Source organism: Sus scrofa, chromosome 1, assembly GCF_054392235.1.
Source record: "Sus scrofa isolate SSC_HxYL_T2T_F1_AM1 chromosome 1, Sscrofa_HxYL_maternal_Yorkshire_Landrace_v2.0, whole genome shotgun sequence".
Taxonomy (NCBI): domain Eukaryota; kingdom Metazoa; phylum Chordata; class Mammalia; order Artiodactyla; family Suidae; genus Sus; species Sus scrofa.
The window spans coordinates 135,534,714-135,549,052 of NC_139383.1; the positions used below are offsets into that span (position 1 = coordinate 135,534,714).

At 43.8% G+C, this 14,339-nt stretch overlaps 2 protein-coding genes across 4 annotated transcripts in view; one reads left to right on the forward strand and one right to left on the reverse strand.

Annotated features, from left to right (window-relative positions):
- SQOR (sulfide quinone oxidoreductase) overlaps nt 1–14,339 on the reverse strand; it is a 377,873-nt gene that overhangs the window by 143,468 nt on the left and 220,066 nt on the right. The gene's annotated exons all lie outside the window — the stretch shown is intronic.
- SLC30A4 (solute carrier family 30 member 4) overlaps nt 11,288–14,339 on the forward strand; it is a 31,144-nt gene continuing 28,092 nt past the window's right edge. For 2 of the 3 annotated variants that reach the window (XM_021089600.2, XM_085019743.1), the window contains exons 1-2: nt 11,288–11,493; nt 11,604–12,108. In XM_021089600.2, coding sequence (XP_020945259.1) covers nt 11,718–12,108 — 391 coding nt within the window. In that variant the 5' untranslated portion in view covers nt 11,288–11,493; nt 11,604–11,717. Of the gene's footprint in view, nt 11,494–11,603; nt 12,109–14,339 lie in introns of those variants that run through there. The other variant, NM_001130972.1, reaches the window with a different exon arrangement.

Below are 14,339 nucleotides of genomic sequence, written 5' to 3' on the forward strand. Positions count from 1 at the left end.
ATATGCTGCAGATGTGGCCCTAAAAAGCAAAAAAATAGAAGTAAGAAAGAAAAATCTCCACCACCCATCCCCACCAACCCCACCACTCCCACACTCATTACTCAGAGGTCTTATTAACAGTTTCTAAATTCTACTGTTAATTACCATTGAAACTGTATGTAATATATTTATACCTCTTTTTCTTGATTTTTGAGCTATATACATTACCTATTGATTCCTCATGATAAAAAATTAGTACATTCAATATATGCATGAAAATGAAATATGGCATTTGATTACTGAACAATCTCAGCCTGCTGCTAATAATGAGTCATCTTCTGTGGTAATACAACTTGGTTACTACCAGTAATATTTCAATTATGGAAATATAGTGGTTTAGTAATAACTTGGATTTAGATACAGATAAACTCCCCCAGGAGATAGAATACCTCAGTTCATGTCTTATTCCTCCTGGCAATTAACTTAATTATAAACACATTAATTAACCTCATAGTGCCATAGTTTATCTTTTCAAATAGAAATAATAACTATCTCAACAGATCTGAAAGGGGATCAGGTTAAATCATGCCTTTCAAAATGCATTGTAAACCACGGCGGGGGGGCGGGGGTATCATTAGCCTTTCTCTTTAGCCATCTCTGTTATTCCTGGAGCTGGTGAAGGGCAAACAGGGCAAAGTCAAGCAGACAGGTCAGGCTGCAAAGTCAGGAATCCTCACTTTGCCCTTTGGCTTCTCAGGTTTCAGATGTTAAGACATCTGATGGAATATGGGTGTCAGCCAGAGCAGAAACTGAACCGGCAGTTAACAGGATCTGTCATGTATCCCAACAATAAGAGGTCTCAAAGCAAAACCAGATGCCAGAAGCAAGAGAAACAGATGCCTGCTGCTATTGGTGGTAGCAATAGAGGCACCCATCCCCTCAGCTGGAACAGGCTTTAAGTGTCTGACATGGGGTTGGGGAAGGGGATGGATATAGACATCAAATGTCTAAGTCTTTGAGACAGTCCCTGGACAGAAGAGCAGAAGGGGAGAGAGGAGCTCCTGGCTGCAAACGAGTATATGCCATTCCTCAGCGACCTCCACTGTCCCAGGGTACAGACATATGGGAGAGCTTAGACCCAGAAGCCTCTGGAGCCCTCACTCTGTGCTCGAGGGCTAGCTTTCAATTCTGTAAAAGTGATCTTTCTGGGGCAAATTCACTTGTAGACACATGAGGAAAGTTCATTCTGTAATTAGTCTAAACATTCCATAAGAATACCACTGCTAACTCACAGATACAGAGAACAACTAGTGGTTACCAGTGGGGAGCAGGAAGACAGGAGGGGAAATAAAGGAGTTAGGGGGGAAGGGTTCTAATGTGACTATATGAAATCATCTGTGTGAAACCTTTGAAAATTGTAAAACACTGTAGAATTTGAAGAATCTTTCATTCAATAAAAATAAATAAAAATAACGCTACAGTGGGGGAAGAAAAAGAACACAGCTGCTGGAGGTCCTTTGGGGAGGGCAGCACTTCACAGCTCCATAGGGCGCCCCTTTGCTGTCAGGCTGATTTTGACAAACTAACACTTTTTCCTGGTGGTACTGGGCTGATCAGCCTTTAGCTGTGCTGTGTGCTGGACAGTGGACAGCTCAATCTAAGACATGGCTGGAATGGGAAAGAACAACTCTGAGGTGCCCCTCAAGACTTGAGATGAGAGACTAATCTGTCCTCTAAGAGTTTTTCTAGCAAAATAAACAAAAAGGAGAAGATCAGTTATCTGTTGGAATAAAGTAGGAAGCTATAAATGAGTAAACAAAGCACCTGGGGGGCACTCAAAGATGCTCAGGGAGTATTCTTGGGAGTGGGACTATACTGGAGTTGTAATTTAGTAAGCAGAGAATGAATCAATTGTTTTTGGAGAAATATGTTGAAAACAGAAATGGACAGTTCAGTCATTTCGTATGGTTAACAGGGCGGTCATCTTTTGTGGCACACACTATCATGTAACAAGGACTGAGCCTCCTTTTTTTTTCTTTTTAGGGCCACATACACCTGCAGCATATGGAAGTTCCCAGGCTAGGGGTCAAATTGGAGCTGCAGCTGCCGGCCTACACCACAGCCACAACAATGCACAATCCAAGTCGCATCTGCAACCTACAACACAGCTCATGGCAATGCCAGATCCTTAACCCCTGAGCAAGGCCAAGAATCAAACCCACATCCTCTTGGATGCTAGTTGGGCTCTTACCCCACTGAGTCGAAGTGGGAATTCCCTGAAGACTGAGCTTCTATCCCGCCCAGGGCAGTTCAGGGAAAGTCAGTGTCTTTTCCAGCAAGTCTGAAGGATGGGGTTCCTGCCACGCCCCACAATGGTTGCATGTCCTTGGTGGAAAGGACCCCAGAGCATGGAGCCATTAGCTTGGATCCTACAGCTAATGCCCCTTGCTAGGATTCCAGGTGTATCCTGCAGTCTTAAATCAAATTAGCTTTCCATGTTGTCTTCCTAGTTAAAGTAACTTGAATATCCAGATAACCTATTTTATTTCTCTCTGTAAATTACTGTCATTTTCTTTATATTTTTACATTTTATATTATGAAAATTTCAAACACAAATTAGTAGAGAAAATAGGAGTTCCTGCTGTGATGCTGTGGGTTAAGCATCCAGCATTGTCTCTGCATTGGTACAGGTTCGATCCCCAGCCTGGCACAGTGGGTTAAGGATCCAGCATTGCCACAACTGTGACACAAGTCACAGAAGCAGCTCAGATTCAATCCCTGGCCTGGCAATTTCCACAGTGCTGAGGGTGCGGCCAATAAAAGAAAAAAAAGTAGAGAAAATAGTATAATGAATATATACAACATTAACATTATATAATGTATGATGAATAGTATAAAACACTCATTAATCAAGTTAAATCATTATCAAGATTTTCCCATACTTGCTTCACTTTCCTGCACTTTTAAAAACTAAAACGTTTTAAAGCAAATGTTAGACCCAAGTCATTTCATCCCCACTTACTTCAGTATGGATCTCTAACACATAGGTATACTTTCTTACATATCCACAAAATTCTGCTTTGTATTTGTTTCTGTGATCCAGGTTGATGAGAAATTAATGCATTCTTAGGATGCCAACAAAATCAAGTTTCTGACTCTAATGTACAGTGAACTCACCAAATAATGCTTTACCTAAATGATTCTTCTGGTCACCACGATCCCTCTGTCAGAACATGACTTTAATGAATGAACTACAACAATCCAGGTCCCTCACCTCTCCCATGCACAAGTCTATTCATACTTGTGTACCCATGTACACTTTGTGCACACACAAACACATACACACAACTCTAAGGGGGAAATGAAGTAAAACCCGTCTACACAATAAAACAGTCAGCCACTGTAGCAATTTTGGTGGCTAGCAAGGTAAGTAGAGATGCCTCCTACACAGACAACACAAGATGCAAAGGTAATATCTATGTGGCTTGGAAAAGAGTAAATGGGCACAGTAGGAAAGTACCAGCTTGTTAGGAAAAGAACTGAAAACCATAAGGCACCACCAGCAAAGACAGTATTTCATGGCAGGCAAAATTTTGCTGGTTCCTTCTATCTTGGTGTGTGAGACACTTATTAAAATTTCCCTGCCTTCCCCATCATACCCACTGGCCTCTTTCTGACCCATGGATTCCCAGGGCAGGTACTTCATATGATGTCCTTCTCACTCCCTTCCTTTCTTTCCATCTTCCCTACCTCCACACCTCCCTCACAAATGCCTCTTCCACTAACTCCCCAATGTTTTAATTTTAAAAACCAGGAACACATTTATTTGGCTAAAGCATGTTCAGCACATAGCGCAGTGTCTGGTTTACAACCTCTGCTATGGTCTGAAGGTTTGTGTTCCCCCCAAATTCATATGTGGGAATCCTAATGCCTGATGTGATGGTGCTAGAAGATGGGGCCTTTGCGCAGTGATTACGTCCTGAGAATGGATAAATGGGATGAGTGCCCTTACAAAGGAGAGCCAGCTGAGCCCACCTTGTGAGGACACGGTGAGAAACGGCGAAATGTGAACCAGGAAGACAGTCCTCATCAGAACACAACCATACTAGTGCCTTGATCTTGTAATCCTAAGCCTCCAGAATTATGAGAAATAAATTTCTGTTGTTTATATGCCACCTTGCCTGTGGTATTTTGTAATAGTAGCCCAAACAGACTAAGACAGCCTGTTAAATACTGGTTGGATAAATTGATCATGAATAGTTTGAATAAAATGATAATACTTCAAGACCTACATGAGTTTTTATTTCAGGTTTTCTCCCCACCCCCATTTTTGGTCACCCTATGACATATGGAAGTTCCCAGGCCAGGGATCAGATCCAAGCTGCAGTTGTGACCTACACCTGGATACAGTGGGGCAATGCTGGATGCTTTAATCCACTGTGCCAGACAGGGGACCAAACCTATGTCCTGGCGCTGCAGAGATGCCACCAATCCCACTGCACCATGCAGGAACTTCAGAGCTACGTGACTTTTTTCTTTTTCTTGTATGTATGTACGTATTTTTGCTTTTCAGGGCCATACCAACGGCATATGGAAGTTCCCAGGCTAAGGGTAGAATCGGAGCTGTAGCTACTGGCCTACACCACAGCCACAGCAAAGCCAGATCTGAGCCACATCTGCGACCTACATGCCACAGCTCACGGCAACACCAGATCCTTTAACCCACTGAGCAAGGCCAGGGATCGAACCTGCATCCTCATGGATCCTAGTCCGGTTCATTGCTGCTGAGCCACGAGGGGAACTCCCCTACATGAGTTTTGATGGAACTCTAACACAACATTGAAGGACCATTTGCCAAAATGGGTAAGCAGTCATAACAAGTGGCTTTTCACCCAGGAGATTAGAAAAGTGAGAATATTATACACACTTCTCCTTCCACCATCACCTACACCAAGCATAAGAGAGGAAAATGTCAGAGTGGAAAGATGATGGCCCTTGTCTGGGACAAATCTTGACTCTACCATTTTCTAGTTGTGAGGCTTTGAAAAAAATTACTTTTATTATGTTTTGTTTTTGGTTTTGTTTTTTTGATTTAGTTTGTTTGTTTGCCAAGTCCATGGCATGAGGAAGTTACTGGGCCAGGAACTGAACCCATGCCACATCAGTGACAATGCAGGATCCTTAACCTGCAGAGCCACCAGGGAAATCCAACAACAAAATTCATTTATCTTATGTAGAAAATGGGGATTATAATGTCTACTAGGCACAGCTGTTATTAGGATTAAATTAAACAATGTATGTAAGGCTCCTAGAACAGTGGTGGGCACATAACGGGCTCAAAATATTGCAATATTTATTACACAATAATATTCATTATCATTAAGAAATCTTGGAGTAAACCTGAGAAGTTATGGTTTACTTGTGAAATAGGCAGGCTAAACACTTAAAATTAACTTCAGAGAAGGATAGCAAGAGGGTATCTTTAAGGGAGTACCTGTCGTGGCTCAGCGGTTAATGAACCTGACTAATATCCATGAGGATGTGGGTTCGAGCCCTGGCCTCGCTCAGTGGGTTAGGGATCCAGCATTGCCGTGAGCTGTGGTATAGGTCACAATCCAACGCGGATCCCAAGTTGCTGTGGTTGTTGTGTAGGCCGGTGGCTGCAGCTCCTATTCAACACCTAGCCTGGTAACTTCCATATGCCACGGATGCAGCCCTAAAAACCAAAAGCAAAAAAAGAGAAGAAAAGAAAAGACCTTTGACAGGTCTCCAAAGGAGAGGCTGAAATAAATGCCATCACAAGAGACTGGAATGTTTTGTGAGGCAATAAGGAACTATCTCAGCAGCAAAAACAGTGGGTGGGGCCTGTTGATTCAGCCAGGGGAGGGAACTAGAGAGCCCAAGTGACAGCTCCTAGAAAGGCAGCAGATGTGTGGTGGGTGTGGTAGTCACATTTCTAATTCTGGATTTCTCTGAGAAAACAGTGCAGTTCCCTTCAGGAAGGGGGGCTCCTGTGAGCATGGGGAACCTGGGCAAGTGGCAGTTAGGTGTCAGTTGACATCCAGGAAAGGAAGGGGCAAAGGGGACTAGCATTAATCTTACCATGACTGGGACAAGCCACGTGCCAGGCACATTATCTCTTAAAGTCACCACAACACAATGATAATAGTCACTACTTCCATTTTATGGAGAAGGAAACTGAGGCTCAAAGAGATCTTGTAATTCATGCCAGCTCACTCAGCTAGGATAGGGGGCAGGAGGTTGTCATAGACAACAGCATCCCAGCCACAGGCTGAGGTCTACCATGGCTCTGGTTCCTCTGTTCAGGAAATACTTGCTAAATACCTACTATGTGCCAGGCACAGGGCCAAGTACAGGCAATACAGTGGTGAGCAAAGACAGACAGTCCCCCAATCTCTGCACCAGAATGTGTAATAAGGGAGTTAGAGGCAGCTGTTAGCAAGTAAAGCCACTAATGTGAATAAAATAACAAAGTGAGATGTTAGCTCATATAACAAATAGACTCATCCATACTTTGGATGCGATGGGTCCCATGGGGATGGTGGCTCTAGTGTTTACCTAGGATTCACTGGGTAAAGAAGTGGTGAAGAAAAGCACTCCAAATAAGGCATCTGTACTTACACAAGGGCTGTGGTCAAAGCCCCAAACAATGCAAGTTCAGTGAGGCTTTGGTTTGGAGTGACTGAGCTGAGGGTGTGGGAGAGTGGAGACAGCAGATTTCCATTCTGAAAAATCCAACACATTTTAACAGGTGCCACTGGGAGGCTTGGGCAGCCATGAGAAGAGCACTCTGGTGGGTTCTAGGACAGTTCAGCTGCCTCAGTGGTACGTTGGGAAGCGAGGATTGATAGACCCAAGTAAAGAGCCTGAATCCTCAAGCATCTGTGCTAGGAAGAGCTCCCTGACCAGGTGGAGAGAGTATGCAGCAAAATCTCTAACACATCTAACTAGTGATGGGACTAGATCAGGGTCAGCAAACTACAGCCCAAGAGCCAAATCCAGCCCACACCTATTTCTGTGCAGCCCACAAGCTGAGAATGCTTTTTACCTTTGTAAAAGGTTGAAAAAAAAAAGTCCAATATTTTATGACACATGAAAATTATATGAAATTCACATTTCAGTGTCCATAAATAAAGTTTTATGGGAACACAGCCATGCTCATCTGCTGACTCTCATCAATGGCTGCTTTTGCAGAGGAGATAACTGCCACCCACACTGGGGGATAGCAGCAAAGCTAAAATTATTTATTATCTGGCCCTTTATGGAACAAGTTTGCTGAACCTTGGGCTAGTCAGAAGAACCTATATATTTGAGCATGTGGTCAGACAACTGACAAATGAGCTTTAGTGGGAACAAGTATGAAGTAATATACTGGGATAAAAATATCCAGACTATTTATAAAATGAAGACAGAGCTCTGGGCTGGGAGGTCACAAGTCAGAATGAAGCACAATGGCAAGGACTAAAAGCAGCTTGAGTAATAGTGTGCGAATTTCCTGCCCCAGACTCTAAGAATCAGGACACAATGGATGGAGTTGATTATCAGACAGCTTCCCTGGATGGGGGACCGGGGAATGATTTCAAGAAGAGTAAACTAAAATCCAATTGAGAAGAAAGGCTACAGAATTTCGCACTTTCACTTGAGAGATATGCATATCAATAGTCTGTAGGTAATCTGGGGAAAAAAAATCAGTGATAAAGATTTAGAATGTGTGGTGTGTGCACAGGGCTATTGGGGGATGGGTTATCATCTAGACTTTGTCTTCTTCAACTTTATAGCTCCAGTGCCTTGTTTAATGACTGGTATATGCTAAGCATTCAAATAATATTTGAAGAAAAGGAAAAGAGGAAGAGAGGGAGGGAGAGTGGGAGAAGAGGAAAGAGAGAAGAGGGAGAGAGAGGAGGAAGAGGGAAAGATAGATGGAAATTGGGCAGCATCTACAGGGTTTGAAGGCTGAACAGGAGCTAGCCAGACATTGAGGATGAAGAAGAACACCCCAGCAGGGAAACAGGAGCACAAGGGGATGGCAGAGGCCATGAGACCTGGAAACAATGTCACGTGAAACTCCCTGTCACCTTTGCTCTCTCCAAGGTAAACTGGTTTCTCAGATCACTGGTCCTTGAAGGGGCACCCAGCCCTAACATGAGGGCCCTCCCTGGAGTGGCTATGTGTCCTGCAATTGAACTGACAGCCTCTTCTATTATCTAAACAAACTGTATATCATGGGTTACCTGGTTAAGAGATAGGCTAAATGCTTGGCAACTTTTTCCATTAGCTCATGCAAAAAAGCTCTTCATACTAGAAAGAAGTATGAAGTCTCTTATAAAAGAATGGCATGTTGACCAAGAGCTAGCAGAATTGCAGGCAGTACTCATATTAAAAATGGGTTCTGTTTCAAAAATTGGTTTGCTTATTGTTACAAACTCTGAATACACAGCCATAAGGTTGAAAATGTTGGTTACATTCCAAGACTATTCACAGAAGTCTATTTATTTAGTCCATTTTAAAGTTCAATGATTGGAGTTCCCATCATCGCTCAGCAGAAACAAATCCAACTAGGAATCATGAGGTTGCCAGTTCGATCCCTGGCCTTGCTCAGTGGATTAAGGATCCAGCGTTGTCTGAGCTGTGGTGTAGATCACAGCCATGCTCAGATCCCACGTGGCTGTGGCTGTAGCTGGCACCTGTAGTTCCAATTCGACCCCTAGCGGGAGAACCTCCATATGCCACAGATGCAGCCCTAAAAATAAAAATAAAAATTCAATGATAGAAATCATGCCACTAGCCCAAGACAGGCCCAGGAACAAGAGCTCATGTGATAAGAGAATAAGAAAATTGTCTTTCTCGGTATAGAGGAAAGTTGATGTAGAGTATATATCAGTCTTCTATTGCTATGTAACAAATTACCCCAAAACTTGCCATATTTAAACAATAAACATTTAGCATCTTACAGTCTCTGTGGGTCATCTGAGAGTGGCTTACCCAGGTGGGTCTGCTCAGGATCTCTGATGAGGTTTTAGTTAGCATTACTCAGGGGATAGTCACCTGAAAGCTTTACTGGGGCTGCAGGAGCCACTCCCTCATATGGCTGTGGACAGGAGCCCTCAGTTCCTCATCACATGGGCCTTAAGGCTGCTTGAATGTCTCAGGACATGGTAACTCTAGCTTCCCCCAGTAAAAGTGATCCAAGAATGAGAACAAGAAGGCAGCTGCAATGCCTTTAATAACCTAGTCTTATAAGTCAAACACTGTCACTTTGCCCATATTCTGTTCATTATGGGCCACAAGCTATTCATTAAGGGCACATTCAGTGGGAGGGGGAATAAAGCTCTACCTACTGATGGGAAGCATATCCCAGAATTCGTGGACATGTCTTAAAATCACCCTATAGTTTTTGTTGTCCTCCCATTACTCTATGTACTCAGTATACAAAATAGGAAAAATAAACTGGGGTGCAGAGCTGCAGCCTTTCCCAACAAAGTTTACTATAAATGCCTCCCCCAAATACATGCTTTTGCCTTATCTTGTTTTGAAAACATCTACTCCCTTGCCTTAAATGGAATCTCCTTGGCAAAATTTACACTGAAAAGTGATCATTTTCCTGAAACATTTCTTTTATTCATTTGTATCTCTCATTAGTAGAATTTCAGGCTATATAACAAACTAAAAGTAAAAGCAACAAATAACCTTTCCCAGTCTGGGTGGATTAAGCATTTGGGATTCAGAAAGCACCTGTGGAGTTCCTGTTGTGGCTCAGCGGATTAAGAACCCAACTAGTATCCATGAGGATGTGGGTTCAATCCTGGGCCTCACTCAGTGGGTTAAGTCTCCAGTGTTACTGCAGGCTGTGGTGTAACTCACAGATGCAGCCCAGCATTGCCAGGGCTGTGGCATATCCCATCAGCTACATCTTTGATTTGACCCCTAGCCTAGGAACTTCCATATGCCCTAAGTGTAGCCCTAAAAAGACAAAAATAAATAAATAAATAAATAGAAGGCAATCTTCAAGAAATTTTCTCCCTTCTGTTGACAATGACCTGATTCCTAATCTGACTCCCATGGCTGCATTCTCCGAAGGAATATTATAGACATTCAAAATGGAAGGACTCCCCTGGATTCCAAAAGCAGTCGGTGCTCTTGCACTAGAGGCATGCAAGATTTTAAAGTGTTATCTGGATCTTCAGGGGACAATGGTGTGTCATATGACCTTTGACTGTATTTTTTGTAACTTGAAATTTGGTGATCCATGTATACTGTTGTTAAAAATACATTTATAAACACCAGATAAATGTGTTTGCATTACAATTCAACTCCAACCTAGGGGGCTTGCTCTGAGTTCTCCTGGCAGTGTTGTTTTAAATCTTATTTGAGTCTGAATTCCATTTGACAATATGGATGAAGGCTAAAAGAAAATAGTCAGGAAAATACTTATACCCACCAAAATATATACATACGTTTAATGCCTCTGAATCCCGTAAAACCCATTCAGAGAATCACAGGAGAAGGGGGAAGCCATTTCATTTTCCCACTAAAATTTACATCTAAATTAAAAGCTACTACTGAAAACGTAATTCTTTTAAATTCTTTTTAAACAGAACCAAACGACCAGAACAGAAACCTCTACTAGATCTTCTGTGCTTGGGTTTAGCACTGAAATACCTTGGAGGCAAAAGGACCAGTGGCAATTAGAGCAGAGAGAACACATATTTGCTGAAAAGCAACAGTAAATACGAAGCAGGATATAGAACTGATGACGACCACAAGTCTTGCCCTCTCCAAGTTGCCCTGACTGTGCAGCAAATTCTGTCAGCTAGCCAGAGAAGCAGCAATTCGAGGAGAGAAAAGGTGCTCAGCTTCCCACTTAGCAAGAAGACGCTTATATTCGTTTTCTGCTGAGCATCCGCACGCAACCCAGATCTTAACCCAGGATTCCCTAGGGCCTCCTTCAGTGGGGTGAACTCCGGGCAGCAACGCCCAGCCCTGGATGGGTGGGACCGTTCGAATCGACCCACTTAGCCCGCGGACCCCAGCTCAGTCCGCTCACGCCTTCCAGCCTCGGGAAGAGAAACGGCCGCGCGCAGCCCGGCAGCTTCACTTGTGAATGTCCCCGGGCCGAGGCGAGCCTGTGGGCGCCGAGACCTGGAGCCGGGTAGGCGGCGGGGGAGCGCGGCGAGCGCCCCTGCTCCGCCCCTCGCGGGCGCCCGGGCCCGGCGCGCCCCGCCTGCGTGTCCCCGTGCCGACCCCTCCCTCGCGCGCCTCGCCGGCGGCCGCTCCGGCGCACGCGCGCGGTCTAGCGCAGGGCGGGGAGAGGCGGCGGCCGCGGGCGTCCAGCCCCGAACCTGTCAGACGCGGGGAGCCGGCCTGGAGCTGCTGGCGCCTCAGGCACGAGGACGGCCCCGGTCCCCCGCTGCCCGGGGCTGAGCTGTGCGAGCCGGCCCCGCCGAGCCGGCCCGGGGTGGGGAGATGAGCGGCGGCCCGGCGGCTGCGCCCCAGGTAGAGCGCTGCCCCCTTTCGGAGCCCCGGAGCCCTCGCCGTCCGGAGCTTCGGAACTTGTGGGCTCTGTTGGGGCGCCTTTAATTTATAACGTGTTTCGTTTCCCTCAGGATGGGGAGGGACGTATGGCAGTGCCTTCGGGAACTAGCGCTCGGGTGAAGTAGGAGCCGCCGGCCGTCAGCCTGCACCGAGCCGTTTGGCGCCGCAGCTGCTCAGCCTTTGCCATGGCCGGATCCAGCGCGTGGAAGCGCCTCAAATCTCTGCTGAGGAAGGATGATGCGCCGTTGTTTTTAAATGACACCAGCGCCTTCGACTTCTCGGAGGAGGCGGGGGACGAGGGGCTTTCTCGGTTTAACAAACTTCGAGTTGTGGTGGCCGACGATGGTTCTGAAACCCAGGAAAGGCCTGTTAACGGGGCGCACCCGGCCCTTCAGGCCGACGATGATTCCTTGCTGGACCAGGACTTACCTTTGACCAACAGTCAGCTGAGTTTGAAGGTGGACCCCTGTGACAACTGCAGCAAACGGAGAGAGTTGCTGAAGCAGAGAAAGGTGAAAACCAGACTGACCATTGCTGCCGTTCTTTACTTGCTTTTCATGATTGGAGAACTTGTAGGTGAGTTGTGTTGCCAACTCACTTTCCATTTATCTTGGTTGAAGAGTCTTTGTCAAGTGGTATAGTTACACCTGATTTGAGGTTTAAACTTTCTTTTCAGGAAGCTTATTATTTATCAGGATACTGATCTGGTGATGTGAAAAGGCCACACGGTTCCAAAGTACAGATCTACCTAGGTACAACATAAACTTCCAGAGATAACTTTGACTTTTTCTTTTAGTTCTCCCAACACTGTATTATCTATTGTAAGGTTAAGGACATTATCTTCATTATAATCATGTAACTTCCTCTTTAAAAAAAAAATTCTGATAAAACACCAGGTTAATTGTGCAACATTTAAAATAGTAAATGATTCTAAAATTATTTAGAATCATAAACTTCTACAGTATCAAGGGACTTTACCGAACACCTGCTTCACCTTTTTTAAGGGGTCTGAAGTGGGTAATTGAAGAACTACAGCTACAGTTCCATTGTTCAGATTTTTTTCCTCTGTATTTGAATTGTGTTCTCTTACTATTTCCTTTTGTATTTATATCCAAGAAATTTGCAAAACCAAACACTACTGACTAAGCTCAAAGTTTTTCATTGTAAAGAGGATCTGAAGGCCAGAATGGCCCCCCAGGTTTTAGGAACTTGGTTTTATTTTTCATTTTTTCATTATTCAAGTAATATATTCTTACTAGAAAATACATTCTCAGAGATTAATTGCACAGTCACATTAGTGTGAGCACTAACTTCTCTTAGTGACAATTTATAAAGTGACGCTGCAGCAGAATAAGTGATTATTCTCCTGTGTTCTCTTTTTTTTCTTTTTTCTTTTTAGGGCCACACTTGCAACATATGGAAGTTCCCAGGCTAGGGATCGAATTGGAGCTGTAGCCACTGGCCTTCGCCACAGCAACGCTGGATTCGAGCCGCATCTTCAACCTATACCACACAGCAATGCCAGACTTTTAACCCACTAAGCAAGGCAAGGGATGGAACCTGGGTCTTCATGGATACTAGTCAGATTGGTTTCCGCTGAGCCACGACAGGGACTCCTATTCTCCTGTGTTCTCTTAATGATGAACCATGACAAGAACAGAGGTGTCAGTCCAGATTTAAGATGCTGGCTGGTTGGAGGTTATGTCAGGAAAATTATATGCATTTCCTATGTCATTTCCTACCACTGCTCCCCAGTGCTCACTTCAGCTATGCTGACCTTTCTCTCTATGACTCACAAAGCTCTTTTAATGCCCCTAAGGCCTTCAAACTGCTTGGTCCCTCTACCTCAGTGACTTTCAAACTTTCTTGACCTCACTATAGTAAGAAAGACACTTAACATTGTGACCCGTGTAGACATGCAGCATGCATACATATGTATGCATGTACATACACATATGTGTAAATATACAACCAAAAGTTTGTTTCATGCGGTGTGTTCTACTATATTTTCGATTATGATCCTAGCCCACTTAATTGATTTCATCGTCCACAAATGGGTCAGCACCTACAGTTTGTAACACTTCTTTACATGGACTTGACTTTTCCCAGATCTTCCCTTGGCTGGCTTTTTGTCATTCATGTCTCATCTTAAAAGATACCTCCTAGAGACCTTCCCCTCTGCCTAAAGTAAACCTCTCTTGTTCCCTGTTGCTTCCCCAACTTCAAAAGTTCTCAACACCTGAGATCATCTTGTTTATAAATTCACTTGTTCTATTGAAATATAAGCTGAATTACTAGGACCTAGCAATATATTTTTGTTTAGTTAATTAATGATTATTGTTGTAGAATTATAAATGCTTTAGCTGTAAAGACATTAAAGACAGGAGTAAAGCTGAGGCCAGATAAGGCATGGTCTCAACAGATTAAGTTCAACGACTTGCTCAAATTCACAGTTTGAATATTGAGTCATCCAGACTTAGTGATTCTTGAAGTTAATATTTAATATTTGAAGTTTAAATCACATTAATCACAAGTTCCTCCTTTAAATTAATTTAGAGTTTAAACCTATAGAAATTACTAAGATATAGTTGTCCTGGCTTACCATTTTTAAATCTCTTAATGGTGAGATTATGTTTTGTGAAAGCTACACTAAGAATTTCTTTTCAAATACTAACTTTATTTTCAAATATGAAAATCATTTGTTAAAAATATAAAGATGCTAGTACTTAAGATAGGCATTACGGAGTTCTGGTCATGGCTCAGTGGTTAACGAATCCGTCTAGGAACCATGAGGTTAAGGGTTTGTT